The following is a 14,073-nucleotide window of genomic DNA, read 5'->3' as shown; positions in this document are numbered from 1 at the left end:
GTCTAGTTCACTTAAAATGTTTAAACTATCACTCATTTTGTAATACATGGGTGAAAAGTAATATCACTTTAGGAATTTCTCAAAAACATTTTAAAAGTAGCCATCGCTCAAGCTAATTGTATGCTAAATGTCTTAAAACCCATTTGGTAATTACATTTATTTGAGTTGAAGTGTTTACTACTATATATACAAACAGAAAATATGAAGATCATTCATTAATTACACAATGGCCATGACAAATGACCATTACAACAATTTATTTTAAAACATCACATGTAGTGTATATACAAACAATAAAGAAAAAACTGAATATTTTTTTCAGTTTAGAGTTTGTTTTTTCACCTGTCCCTCCACAGAGGCACGGACTGCTGACTTCAAATTGCGTTTTGAACTATTAACGTGATATTACAAAAAAGTTTTTTTGTAAATTCACTTAAACATCTTCAAATGGATCAATATTATTTTCGTATTCATTTTATTCTAATCCATGAAGATCTGAAGCTCCCCAGTGAGCACAAGACGTAATTTCAACGTTGAAATATGGTTGAAATCGAGTTGAAATGAGGTCTGAACGTCTAAGACCTCATTTCAACGTCTTTTCAACCGGCTAAAAATGGGATGAAACATCAACGTGCCAGAAAACGTCAATTTGTTGACAAATGTGTCATGATGTAACGTAAGGTTGAAAGATAGACGCATCATGACACATTTGTCAACAAATTTTATCCCATTTTTAGCCGGTTGAAAAGACGTTCAGTCACCCAGGGTTAGGGTTCCTTAGAAAAACCATACGTTCGATTCCTAGACACGTGCAGCCCTTGGAGAGGTGCTGGGATACAGTAAAAATAAACAGCGCGCTCTGGAGTGCGGAGGGGGAGAGAGAGGAGTGATTAAATAAATAAATAAATGCGTTGAGAAATGCACTTAAAGAAATAAGTTTTGGAAGTACGTTCTAAGGAATTTACAACGCAGACAGACAGCAAGGTTAAAACATAAACTTGCGGTTTTAATAATTGAGTCTTAGAGGTTAACATATAGACGCATTGACTCCGGAAGGTTAGTATAAACTTTCGGCATAAATTCATTCTGCGAGACTAACATAAGCTCGCGGACACCAACATTTTCTCTGAAAGGTTAGTATAAACTTTTAGAACATAGCTGTCTGGTCCGGTAAAATACATACGAACGGGCTGCTGTTAAATTGAAATCTTTTTAACGTCTACGAATAGACGTTGAGACAACTTTCACTTTTAAACCATTTTGTAACGTCTTTTCAACGTCGGGCCATAGACGTCTTTTAAACGTCTTTTCAACCAAAAAATGCTCACTGGGCACTGACAACATAAGTTAAAGGAACACTCATGTACTACCTATGTCATCATTAATAGCCTATACAGGACGCTTTTTTCACATTGAGAACTGACTTGTTTTCTAATCTACGCGTCACCAGGCGTTTTTCTTGTCCTTTTACCGTGCACGACCGGCGAACACAGAGCGCGCGACTACTACCCACCCCCCCACTCGGTCGTTCCGCCCGCAACGACTATTACCTCCCCCCCCGTCGGACCTTCTCGACCGGTCCACGAAATATTGTCTGACATGAAACCGGTCCGTGAGGTAAGAAAGGTTGGGGACCACTGGGCTGATCCACAACGTGTATGTGTTTACACACCTCCTGGATCCTGATAGGTGTCGCTGCTGCAGCCGCAAGGCACTGATTGCATGCTCACAGACCGTAATACAGCGCAGATGAACATGATTCAGACTACGGCGTTTATATGTTCAACAATAGGAAACGTAGTCTTAGCTGTTTTAAAATTACACCAATTTTATTTTGGATTATTCCAACGGAAGAATACAAGGCGCAGGGAACTTTGAGGTGCGTAAACGCTGTTTATAGGTGCGTAAACGCTATTTATAGGTGCGTAAACGCTATTTCCAAAATAACAGAGGTGCGTAAACGGCGTTTACGTGTGTGATGGGTAGAGCTCTCCCCTCCCCCCCCCTGCCTGTTTGGCTACACCACCTTAATTGGTGATGCCTAACAGGTGTGACCAGGTGCTCTTTAAATGGGAGCTTTTGCCCCACTAGAGCTAGAGGGGGGCTTGCTGTAGGTCTCCCACGGCATAGGCACAGCACTCGCCACGTGCGGATGGGTTTGAGCGGAATCTAGAGGTATGTCAGGGGTTTTCTGTTTCATGTTTTAATATGCTTTTTAGCAGTGAAATGTTTATTGGCGTTATTTACCTTTTCTTTCTTTTATACAGGAAATGATCAGGTGGTGCAACACTGAGCCTGGTCACTGCTGTTTTTGCCTTTGATTTAAAATAGATTATGGTTACCCGGTTTATATAGTATCTTTGATTATGAATTGCGAATTTGTTTTCTTTCTGGGTTAGTGTCTTTGTTTTGTCCTACATGAACAACCATTACTGCGCCCTATACTGGGGGTCCCTTTAATGCCAGTGCAGGTGGGCATATAGTAGGCCTACAGGGGGTGGCTCACGAGGTGGAAGGCCCTTTCGGTTTATTTTGTTTGTTTGCTGTGTTTTAATTCCTTTTGATTTGCTGTGTTTTCTTCCCTTTGACCTGGTGGTGGCCCCCTTGTCCCCTTTCACTCCCCCGCCCCGGTGGGCCTCAAGTAGTCACCTTATACTGGTAGGGTACCCCAGTATAGTAATCTTTTTTTAAAGCATAGATTATATCTTGCCATAAAACCGACCAATGTTTCTGGATTGATTATTCCTTTTCTTTTAAATATTAAACCTACTTGTAAATAAAAAAAACATTGTTACAAAACTGGAACTTCACCTCTCTGCTCCCCTTTCTTTTTCATTACAACTGATATACTTTGGGTGAGAGCCCCAAAGTGACGTTGTCACCCTTGTGACCAGGCGAACGGCCGCCCCGGTTACAAATTGGCGTTGCTGGCAGGACTCTTTTTATTTTTTATTTTATTATTTTTTTTTTTAGAGCAGAGACGTGTCCTTCTAGTTCACTTTTCTGACAGTTGCTTTATGTAGGACCCCCCCATGTGTATATTTTTCGGATAGCTTACTATTTATTTCTTTTTGGGCAAAAACAGCAGTTGGCCAAAGGTTCTTCTTAAAGAGGAAGAGGAACCTGTATCCCTGTTGGCTCCCAGGTGCCAAAACCACCCAAGTCTATAGAAATGGAGGAAGGCCAGCTGGACTTACGGGACTTGGTGATTCAACTCCGGGCTCAAAATGAACAACTTTCACAAGAACTTTCAGCAACGCAAGCACGTCTAGCAAGCTTGACTCCTGGCTCTTCTGAACTCCCTGGCCCCTCTGGATCTGCTGGTCTCCCAGGGGCAGCGCCTGAACGCCTACTCTACATCCCCAGAGAAAGGAAGTGCCCCATGTTTAGGGGGAATGTGGGTATAGGAGTGGTAGAATGGGTCGAAGAGGTCCGTGCTAGCATGCGGGCCAGGCATTTAGCTCGCATAGATCAGGCCTATTTCATTTACAATCATTTGGAGGGGTCTGCCAAAGATGAGATCAAGTATAGGCCCCAGCAAGATCGTGAGGATCCAGAGAAGGTTTTGACTATACTGCAGGAAGTGTATGGATGTTCACTGTCTTATGTTGCTTTACAGAAGGATTTCTTCTCCAGAAAACAGCTAGAGGGTGAGTCGTTGCAGGACTACTCTCATGCTTTATTTGAGCTTATGGAAAAAATCATGAGGAATGCTCCTCAGGCTATACCTAACTCTGCCATTCTATTGAGAGATCAGTTTGTGGAACATGTTAATGATTCAGATCTCCGCAGAGCTTTAAAACAGGTTGTACGTGCTAAGCCATTAGTTACCCTCTTGGATGTGCGAGGGGAGGCAGTCAGATGGGAGAGGGAAGGTAGACAGCTGGAAAGTAGGCCCCGCAGTTTTTCCGTCCCCTCCATCTGTGCTACCCACCTTTCAAGGGTGTCTGAGCAGACGAGTACCTCATCTCAAAGTGAAATGGCGGAGATAAAAGAGATGCTTAAAGCACAACAAGAACAAATTAACCAGCTTTCCACCCACCTCTTGCAATTACAGAACCCCTCCAAATGGTCTCGGCCTTCGAATACAGGCCCTGTTCTCTGTAGACGCTGCCAGCAGCCAGGGCATTTTGCTCGTAATTGCGATAATGCAAGGGTCCCTTTTCAGCAACAGCGCCCCCAGGCGCATCCTATGCAAAGGGCAACTGCTCAAAATCAGCAGTCGGAAAACTAATGCCCTCTGTTTTGCAGAACCACGATTCAGAAGGGGCCATTACAGGTTCATGTCATCCAGTGGATGAACAGTGTCTCCCTCAACTTGTTAGTCCTTGTCCACATGTTGCAGTGGTCATTGGTGGGGTTGAGGTAGACTGTCTACTGGATACGGGGTCAATGGTCTCCACAATTAAGGAGTCCTTTTTCCACCAGCATTTTGACAACTCTCCCCAGGCATGCCAGTGGCTACAACTTACAGCAGCTAATGGACTCAGCATTCCATATGTGGGGTATGTAGAGCTCGATGTTTCTGTAATGGGTACAGTTATTCCCAAAAGGGGGATTCTAGTGGTTAAGGATCCTCCTGGTTCTTTGCCCGAATCTGACGTTCCTGGTGTCTTAGGCATGAATGTATTACGTGAATGTTATGCAGAGTTGTTCGGGCAACATGCCTCACCCCTTTTTGATGTCTCACTTGTGAAAGAGGCCCCTGAGGCATGGAAGAAAGCTTTCCAAAAGTGTCACGAGAGCCGGGCCAGACCTGCAACAGGTGCCAGTGGAGTTGCTAGGGTGAGGGGGAAACATCCAGTCTACATACCCGGGGGGACAGTTAAATTGGTGGCCGCGACCTGTCCGCAGAGGTGTCTTCCACCTTCCCAGGCTTTGTTTGAACCTTTTGCCAACCAAGAAGCTCTTCCTGGTGGTTTGTTAGTATCTCTTGCGATGGTCACAGTGCATCATGGTACTGCTTACATCCCAGTTGTGAATGTTGGTGACACTGATGTTAAACTTTACCCCCGCTGTGCCCTAGGGATGCTAAACCAGGCCCAGATAGTGAGTTTACCTACGGGCATCAACGAGGTTCCCAGGAAGCCAGCAGGAATGGGTACCCTGGCGACCATGAGTTCTCAGACGGGGCAGGTGAAAAACATCTCTGATACACTAGCTTCTCTTGATCTTAGCAATGTTCCAGAGACAGAGCAGGCTGGGATACGGTCCATGTTTGAGAAACATCATGCTGTTTTTTCGGCATTTGAAGGGGATCTGGGATGTACTAACCTTATAGAGCATGAAATCCCATTGCTAGATGATGTGCCTGTGCGACAGAGGTTTAGGAGAATCCCCCCCTCAGATTACGATTCTGTTAAAAATCATATCAACCAGCTCTTAGAGACCCAGATAATCCGAGAAAGTTGCAGTCCATACGCGTCCCCAATAGTCCTCGTCAAAAAGAAGGATGGAAGCCTACGGATGTGTGTGGATTATCGTCAACTCAACAGCAAGACACGCAGGGATGCCTTTCCTTTACCTCGGATAGAGGAGTCCCTCGATGCCCTGGCAGGAGCACGTTGGTTCTCAACTATGGATTTGGCAAGCGGCTATAACCAGGTACCGGTCGCAAAGAAAGATAGGGCAAAAACAGCCTTTTGTACACCTTTCGGCTTGTTTGAGTTTAACCGCATGCCCTTCGGCCTCTGTAATGCGCCTGGTACATTTCAAAGGTTAATGGAACGGATCTTTGGTGCACAGCATTTTCAGACACTGTTACTATACCTGGATGACGTGATTGTCTTCTCTTCCACAGTAGATGAGCACTTAAAGCGCCTCGATGCCGTGCTGTCTCGCTTGCAACAGGAGAAACTGAAAGTAAAGTTCGAGAAATGCTGCTTCTTTCGCACGGAGGTAAACTATCTTGGTCATGTGATTACCGAAGATGGCGTGGCCACAGACCCAGGAAAATTATCAGCTGTGGCAAATTGGCCGAGACCAACAAATGCAACGGAGTTAAGGTCATTTTTAGGTTTTTGTAGCTACTATCGACGTTTTGTGGAGGGTTTTGCAAAAATCGCAGCCCCCCTACATCGCCTTGTAGCCAACATGATAGACGCTCGCACAAAAAAAGCATCTCGGAAGATAATTGGGGAGCTTTGGACTGAACAATGTGAGAAGAGCTTCCAGGACCTTAAATCCAGATTAATTAGTGCCCCTGTGTTGGCGTATGCTGATTTTTCTCTGCCTTTCATTCTAGAGGTGGACGCTAGCCTCAGTGGATTAGGGGCAGTGCTTTCTCAGGAGCAGGATGGAAAAGTGAGGCCGGTAGCATATGCCAGCAGAACCCTGACGCCAGCAGAGCGAAACATGCCCAATTACAGCTCCATGAGGCTTGAGTTTTTGGGCCTAAAATGGGCAATGGCTGAAAAATTTCGGGACTATTTGTTGGGTCAAAAATGTGTTGTATGGACTGATAACAACCCACTTAGCCATTTGAGCACTGCAAAGCTGGGGGCAACAGAACAGCGGTGGGCGGCTCAACTAGCAGCTTTTGACTTCTCCATTAGGTATCGCTCGGGTCGCTCTAATGTTAATGCTGACTCCCTTTCCAGGCAGCCTCACCATGGCAATACACCGCCAGATCTGGGGACATTCCTTCCAGGAACCGCCCTCCCAGAATTCCTGATGAACAAGGTTGACCCTTCAGTACAGGTAACCCAGATGTCAGTGTTTGCCCTTCCGTCTCACACCCCAGATTACCTTGCCACCCTCCAGCATGCAGATCCAGTGTTGAGAAGCTTCCTTCAGTTTTGGCGCTGCAAACACCCCCCAGACAAGAAGGAACGCCAGGCTCTTTCGAAACCAGTAAAGGAACTGGTGCGACAGTGGAATAGGATGGTGGAGAGAGATGGGCTCCTATATCGTCGCATTCACCGTCCGGATGGTGGAGAAGAAATTCATCAGCTGCTGCTGCCAGCCTCCCTGCGGGAGGAGGTGCTTCAACAACTGCATCAGGGTCATGGACATCAAGGAGTGGAGAGAACTACTAATCTGGTAAGGCAGCGGTGCTACTGGCCAGGTCTGTATAAGGATGTCAAGGACTGGTGTCAAAAATGTGAACGATGCACCCTGGCCAAACCCGTATACCCTGCTGTGAGAACACCCATAGGCCATCTGGTAGCTTCCCGACCGAATCAAATTTTAGCCATTGACTTTTCTCTGCTGGAACGTGCTCGCGATGGAAGAGAACAAGTTCTCATTATGACCGATGTCTTCTCCAAATTCACTCAAGCTGTCCCGACCCGTGATCAAAGGGCCTCCACTGTGGCAGGGGTACTGGTCCGGGAATGGTTTTATAGGTTTGGGGTGCCAGCCCGAATACATTCGGATCAAGGCCGGAACTTTGAGAGCTTGTTAATCCAGCAGCTGTGCAGTTTCTATGGCATAAAAAAAACACGCACCACGCCATACCACCCCCAGGGGAATGGCCAATGTGAGAGGTTTAATAGGACCTTACATGGCCTATTACAGGCCCTTCCACCTGTCAAGAAGCCAGATTGGCCCAGCTACCTCCCACATGTTACCTTCTCCTACAACACAACCACCCATCAAACCACTGGTGAGTCACCATACCTTCTAATGTTTGGCCAAGAACCCCAACTTCCTGTTGATTTTCTCCTTGGCAAGATTCAGGAACCAATTGGAGGTACTATCGGTGATTGGTTGCAAGAACACCAAATGCGCCTCCAGACTGCCTTTGATGGGGCCAAGGAAAGGATCCAAGCAGCAGCTCGCCTCAGGAAGGAACGACATGACCAGCATGTGGCTGGTGGCAACCTGACAGAGGGTGAAATGGTCTACTTGAAAGACAACAGTGCTCGAGGCAGAGTGAAGATCCAGGACATTTGGGGTCCCCGGAGGTACAAAGTTGTCAAGACCCCTTCTGATGGTGGAGCAGTGTATTCTATCGCACCCCTGGATGACGCAGGAAAAATCAAGCATGTCCATAGAACTCTCCTGCGACCAATCCCACTAACCACCCCTATAAGTGAGCCAGACTCTGGGGAGCAAGGGAGATCACCTACCAATGAAGGAGATTGCGAACCGAATGGTGAATGGTGGATTGTCCCCCAACCAGTGACAGCTACGCTAGAGCCCTTGGTTTCCTGCCCTCAACCACCTGCACCAGCCGAATCTATTGCTGGCACCATATCCCCAGTGGATGTGGGTAATGATGACCCTATGGAAGGACCCAGTACAGTGCCTCTTCGTCGAAGCCAGCGTGAGACAGCAGGGAGACACCCAAACCCCCATAATCTCCCTGTGCCCGCATGGAGAAGCGGGAGAGAGGCTGCAACTTCTCGGGTAACTGGGTCGGGTAATATGCTCTCTGCCACTCCTAGGCTGTGGAAGTAGTTTTCCTTAAAACCGTGTTTTATATTTTTGTTTGCTTGTTGCTTGTTTTTTATTATCGGCGGGTCGCCGACAGAAAATGGGGGGTAGATTGTGATGGGTAGAGCTCTCCCCTCCCCCCCCCTGCCTGTTTGGCTACACCACCTTAATTGGTGATGCCTAACAGGTGTGACCAGGTGCTCTTTAAATGGGAGCTTTTGCCCCACTAGAGCTAGAGGGGGGCTTGCTGTAGGTCTCCCACGGCATAGGCACAGCACTCGCCACGTGCGGATGGGTTTGAGCGGAATCTAGAGGTATGTCAGGGGTTTTCTGTTTCATGTTTTAATATGCTTTTTAGCAGTGAAATGTTTATTGGCGTTATTTACCTTTTCTTTCTTTTATACAGGAAATGATCAGGTGGTGCAACACTGAGCCTGGTCACTGCTGTTTTTGCCTTTGATTTAAAATAGATTATGGTTACCCGGTTTATATAGTATCTTTGATTATGAATTGCGAATTTGTTTTCTTTCTGGGTTAGTGTCTTTGTTTTGTCCTACATGAACAACCATTACTGCGCCCTATACTGGGGGTCCCTTTAATGCCAGTGCAGGTGGGCATATAGTAGGCCTACAGGGGGTGGCTCACGAGGTGGAAGGCCCTTTCGGTTTATTTTGTTTGTTTGCTGTGTTTTAATTCCTTTTGATTTGCTGTGTTTTCTTCCCTTTGACCTGGTGGTGGCCCCCTTGTCCCCTTTCACTCCCCCGCCCCGGTGGGCCTCAAGTAGTCACCTTATACTGGTAGGGTACCCCAGTATAGTAATCTTTTTTTAAAGCATAGATTATATCTTGCCATAAAACCGACCAATGTTTCTGGATTGATTATTCCTTTTCTTTTAAATATTAAACCTACTTGTAAATAAAAAAAACATTGTTACAAAACTGGAACTTCACCTCTCTGCTCCCCTTTCTTTTTCATTACAACTGATATACTTTGGGTGAGAGCCCCAAAGTGACGTTGTCACCCTTGTGACCAGGCGAACGGCCGCCCCGGTTACACGTGCGTTTACCCTCCACTACAGCCCTGGTCGTACCCAGAGCATCTTCTCTGTGAAGGCAGCAACCACCAGTGGGGCTACGGTTGTCTTTAAAGAAGATAAAGACGCCCTGATAGCCAGAGACGGTACCAGGTTTAACATTCACGTATACGGAAGGTTGTATTTTTTGCACACTGAAGCTGAGTCTAATGATAAGTGTAACGCATGTCACGACATACAGACATGGCACGAGATATTGGGGCACTGTAACTATGACGACGTTTTTAAGTTGCAGAACGTTGTTGAAGGTATGCAGATCAAGGGCAAAACAGGCAGACCCGAGCAAGAGTGTGAGGTATGTATTCAGGGAAAATTCGCCCAAACCAGAAATAGGGACCCTGATACCAGAGCAAAAGCTCCCTTACAGATGGTACACACGGACCTCGCAGGTCCAGTAGCCACAGAGTCAAGAGATGGTTACAAATATGTGCAGTCATTCACTGATGATTACTCAAGTGCAGTATTTGTATATTTTCTGAGGAAGAAAAGTGACACCGTACAGGCTACGGAAAAGTTCCTAGCAGATGTATTACCTTACGGGAAAGTAAAGTGCATCAGATCCGATAACGGAACGGAGTTTACAAGTGGTGATTTTCAAGCGCTGTTAACCCTTAGATGCACAAGTGGGTCAAAAATGACCCGATGAGGTTGTTTTCTTGAAATATCTTCGTAATGAAAAATTGTTATCATTTCATATTCCAGGTATTCCTCAAAAAACATGTTTTTGATATAATTCCATTTACATTTTTAACTTACCTGTTATACATTTTAAGAAATTGTAGTTTTTGTATTACTACCCCAAGCTTCCATAATTGGGTCAAAAATGACCCGCATGCGTTTTCTATGGAATCCAATGGGAACCTTTGATTCTTATCAACTGTGGCTGTCAGGAATACATTTGACTGTGGACCACACAGACTATATCAGAAGTGTCAACCCTCAGGAAGATTGTTTTCGAACAACTTGTGCCATTCAGGGGTAGGTGCAAGTTTCTATAGTACATGCCGAGCAAGCCCGCCAAATACGGCCTAAAGATCTTCTGGGTTTGTGATGCACGCATCCCCTATGCAATAGATGGTATAGTTTACACGGGGAGACAACCAGGGGAAGAAGTTCAGAAGAATCTGGGGGAAAACATTGTCCAGCAGTTGTGTAGTAGATTTAGAAACACAGGTCGCAACATCACCATTACTTTTTTCTGGATTACTTTTTCACCAGTGTGCCTCTTGCGCAGCATCTCCTGGAGAAGGATCCCACTATTGTGGGGACTCTACGTCAGAACAAGCCAGACATCCCTCCTCTGATGAAGCCTTCCAAGTCCAGGGAGGTTCACAGCACAGAGTTTGGATTCAACGACAGCCTTACCATGGTCAGCTTTGTCAGAAAGAAAGGAAAAGCGGTTGTGCTCCTAAGCACGATGCACCACGACAAAGAAGTAGATGAAAATAGCAGAAAGAAAAAAACAGAAGTGATCACATATTACAACAAGACGAAAGGAGGTGTAGACACCACTGACCAGATGGTTGGCACCTACACCTGCAAGCGCCAAACACAGAGGTGGCCCATGGTGCTCTGGTACAACATAATTGACATTGCCACCCTGAATGCCTACACCTTTTTCACGGCTCCGCACCCAGAATTCAATGCACGACGGCTCTTCCTCAAAGAGCTCTCAAAGGAGCTTGTCACACCACACATGAGGAGTCGACTGGAAGGCTGCCCCCAACTGCAAACCCAATTATTGAAGCAATGGAAAGGTGTGGGGTGACAAAAGCCACAACCCAGCCACAGGAAGGAAGCAGACAGGGCCAACCAAAGAGAAAGAGGTGTCAGATCTGCCCAAGTAACAAAGATCGCAAAGTCAACAATAGGTGTGGCAAATGCAATGTACCTGTGTGCAATGATCACAGCCAGAAACAGGTAGTTTGTCTGAACTGCATTCAGTGATGAGACTTCACTGAATGCAGTTCAGACATGAAATCATTCTTCTGTGGTCCTAAATATAATACTAAATATTATATTAGTGATTATTCTTAACCAAAATGACAAAAAATGGCATAAAAACACATAGATTCTAATATGGGTCATTTTTGACCCACTTATGGAAGATTGTAGGGTCCAGTCACTCGTGCATCTAAGGGTTAAGAAAGAACAACATCAGGCATGAAACGTCAGCTCCGTATTCCCCACACCAAAACACAACTGCAGAGAGAGGTTGGCGTACTCTTTTTGAGATGGGAAGATGTATGATAGTTGAAAGTGCACTACCAAAGCAGTTATGGCCCTACGCAGTTCAAACAGCAGCAATAGTACGCAACCAATGCTTTAGCAGACGTACTGGGCAGACTCCTTATGAGTTGTTGACAGAAAAGAAGCCTAATGTATCTAAGATGCAAAAGTTTGGTTCTGTATGATACACTTACAAACAGGGAAAGGGAAAACTTGATTCCAGATGTGACATGGGACGTTTTGTGGGTTATGATAAGAACAGCCCAGCTTATTTGGTGTATTATCCAGATACAAACAAAGTTCAAAAACACAGACTGGTAAAGTTTGTGAGCAAGGCAGCTGTGGAAAAACAGACACTGACAGGTGAGCCGCAGATCCAAGCGACGACTCTGACAGTGTGAGACCCCTGACTAACGAGACCACACAGAGTAGGAGTACAGAAAATGCTCAAGAACCAAATGCACGAGCACAACAGAGTGTGACGAGTGATGAACCCGAGAGTAGGAGGTATCCAGCTAGAGGAAGGAGCACACAGTTACTTAGATGACTTTGTAACTGAAGACAGTGATGGTGACGGGGTTCATATCACAGTAGACTATTGCTGTAGAGCCGTATGTGGCATTCCACAGACTTATGGGGGAGCAATGGAGTCAGCTAACTCAAAAGGATGGGTAAGAGCAATGGATGAGGAAATCCAATCCCTGAACGAGAACAAAACCTTTACCCCGACAACACTACCAATAGGCAAGAAAACAGTGGGGGGTAGATGGGTTTACTCCATAAAGACTGATACAGCAGGGAAAGACAAATATAAAGCAAGGTTTGTAGCTAAGGGTTACAGCCAGAAACTGGGAGTAGACTATGGGGAAACGTTTTCACCCACTGCAGACTTGACGAGTGTGAGGGTTGTGCTACAGAAAGCAGCACAGGAGAGTTTACTCTTACACCAAATGGACGTGAAAACAGCGTATTCACACGCTCCCATAGACTACGAGATCTACATAAATCCACCAGAGGGCTATCAAGAGAAAGAGGGTATAGTCTATAAGCTGGGAAAATCGCTTTATGGTCTAAAACAATCTGGGCGAAATTGGAATAAGGTTTTGCATGATTGCCTAACTGAGAATGGTTTTACACAAAACCCAGCCGACCACTGTGTTTATGCCAAAGAGTCAAAAGAAGGAAAGGTGATCATAATCATATTGGTTGATGATCTGATCATTGCAGCGAGCGATGAAGAGAGACTGAAAAATGTGAAAGAGATGCTTGCAGAAAAGTTTAAAATTAAAGATCTTGGCAAACTAAAACATTTTCTGGGTATCGATTTTAGTCAGTCAGATGATTGTGTAAAGATGTCACAGGAAAAGTACACCAACAAGATTCTACAGTGTTTCAGTATGCAAGACTGTAGACCAAGAGAAACACCTTGTGAGCAAAAGCTGGTGTATACTGAGTGTAAGTGCAGTAAAGATGGAAGATGTCAGGATGTACAGAGAGGCTGTGGGAAGTCTTATATATCTGACTGTTTGCACCAGATCAGATTTAAGCTTCGTTGTGAGCAGGTTGTCACAATTCTTTGCTGAGCCTACAGAGGAACAGTGGATCACTGTGAAGCATGTACTTAGGTATCTCAAAGGCACAGCAGAAAAATGGTTTTAGGAGAGTTTTAGGAGAAACAACAGTGAGGAACTAGGTATACAGGCCTACAGTGACGCCGACTGGGCGGCTGATACCAGTGACAGACGCAGTACCACAGGATACTGTGAGAGCCTTAGGCAGGACAGCTCTCTAATCTCGTGGAAAACTAGAAAGCAGCCTACTGTCACGCTATCCACGTGCAAGGCAGAATATATGGCACTGGCATCAACCATACAAGAGTGTCTATACCTAGAACAGTTACTGGAAGGTATAGACAACTATGAGTACACACAAACTGTAGTACATGAGGACAATCAGGGAACAATCGCTCTCGCCAAAAACCCTGTAAACAGACGAAGATGTAAACATATTGACATAAAGTATCACTTTATCAGGTCAACTGTGAAAGAGGGAAGAGTGACTTTGATGTATTGTTCTACTGATAACATGATTGCTGATGTAATGACCAAACCTGTAAATAAGTTGAAACTGAAGAAGTTTGCAGGTGCTCTTTTTGGAGATTGATATGTGTATGACAGGAGTCCACATTCATTCGGTTTTATTGTTGTTTTCATTTTGCTTAAGAAGATAGCAATCTGAGTTGCTGATTAAACTTGACAGAAGTGAGGGTGTTGGGATATGTTCATTATGTCCTCAGTTATGGTGATGGTGTAGTACAGTGCTGATCTATGTTGTGCATGAGCCACAAGGGGGCACTCGTTTGCATTGCTGTT

At 45.3% G+C, this 14,073-nt stretch overlaps 1 protein-coding gene across 1 annotated transcript; it reads left to right on the top strand.

Moving 5' to 3' along the window:
• The first annotated feature begins 1,960 nt into the window (after positions 1-1,960).
• Positions 1,961-6,881, top strand: LOC120835664 (uncharacterized). The gene is made up of 3 exons (XM_078097959.1): positions 1,961-5,898; positions 6,600-6,681; positions 6,763-6,881. The coding sequence occupies exons 1-3, from the start codon at positions 4,234-4,236 to the stop codon at positions 6,879-6,881; spliced, it is 1,866 nt and encodes a 621-aa protein (XP_077954085.1). The 5' UTR covers positions 1,961-4,233.
• The last annotated feature ends 7,192 nt before the right edge of the window (positions 6,882-14,073 follow it).

Source organism: Gasterosteus aculeatus, chromosome Y (assembly GCF_964276395.1).
Source record: "Gasterosteus aculeatus chromosome Y, fGasAcu3.hap1.1, whole genome shotgun sequence".
Taxonomy (NCBI): Eukaryota; Metazoa; Chordata; class Actinopteri; order Perciformes; family Gasterosteidae; genus Gasterosteus; species Gasterosteus aculeatus.
Note: the sequence above shows the minus strand (reverse complement) of the source record. Positions and strands in the feature narration are given on the sequence as shown.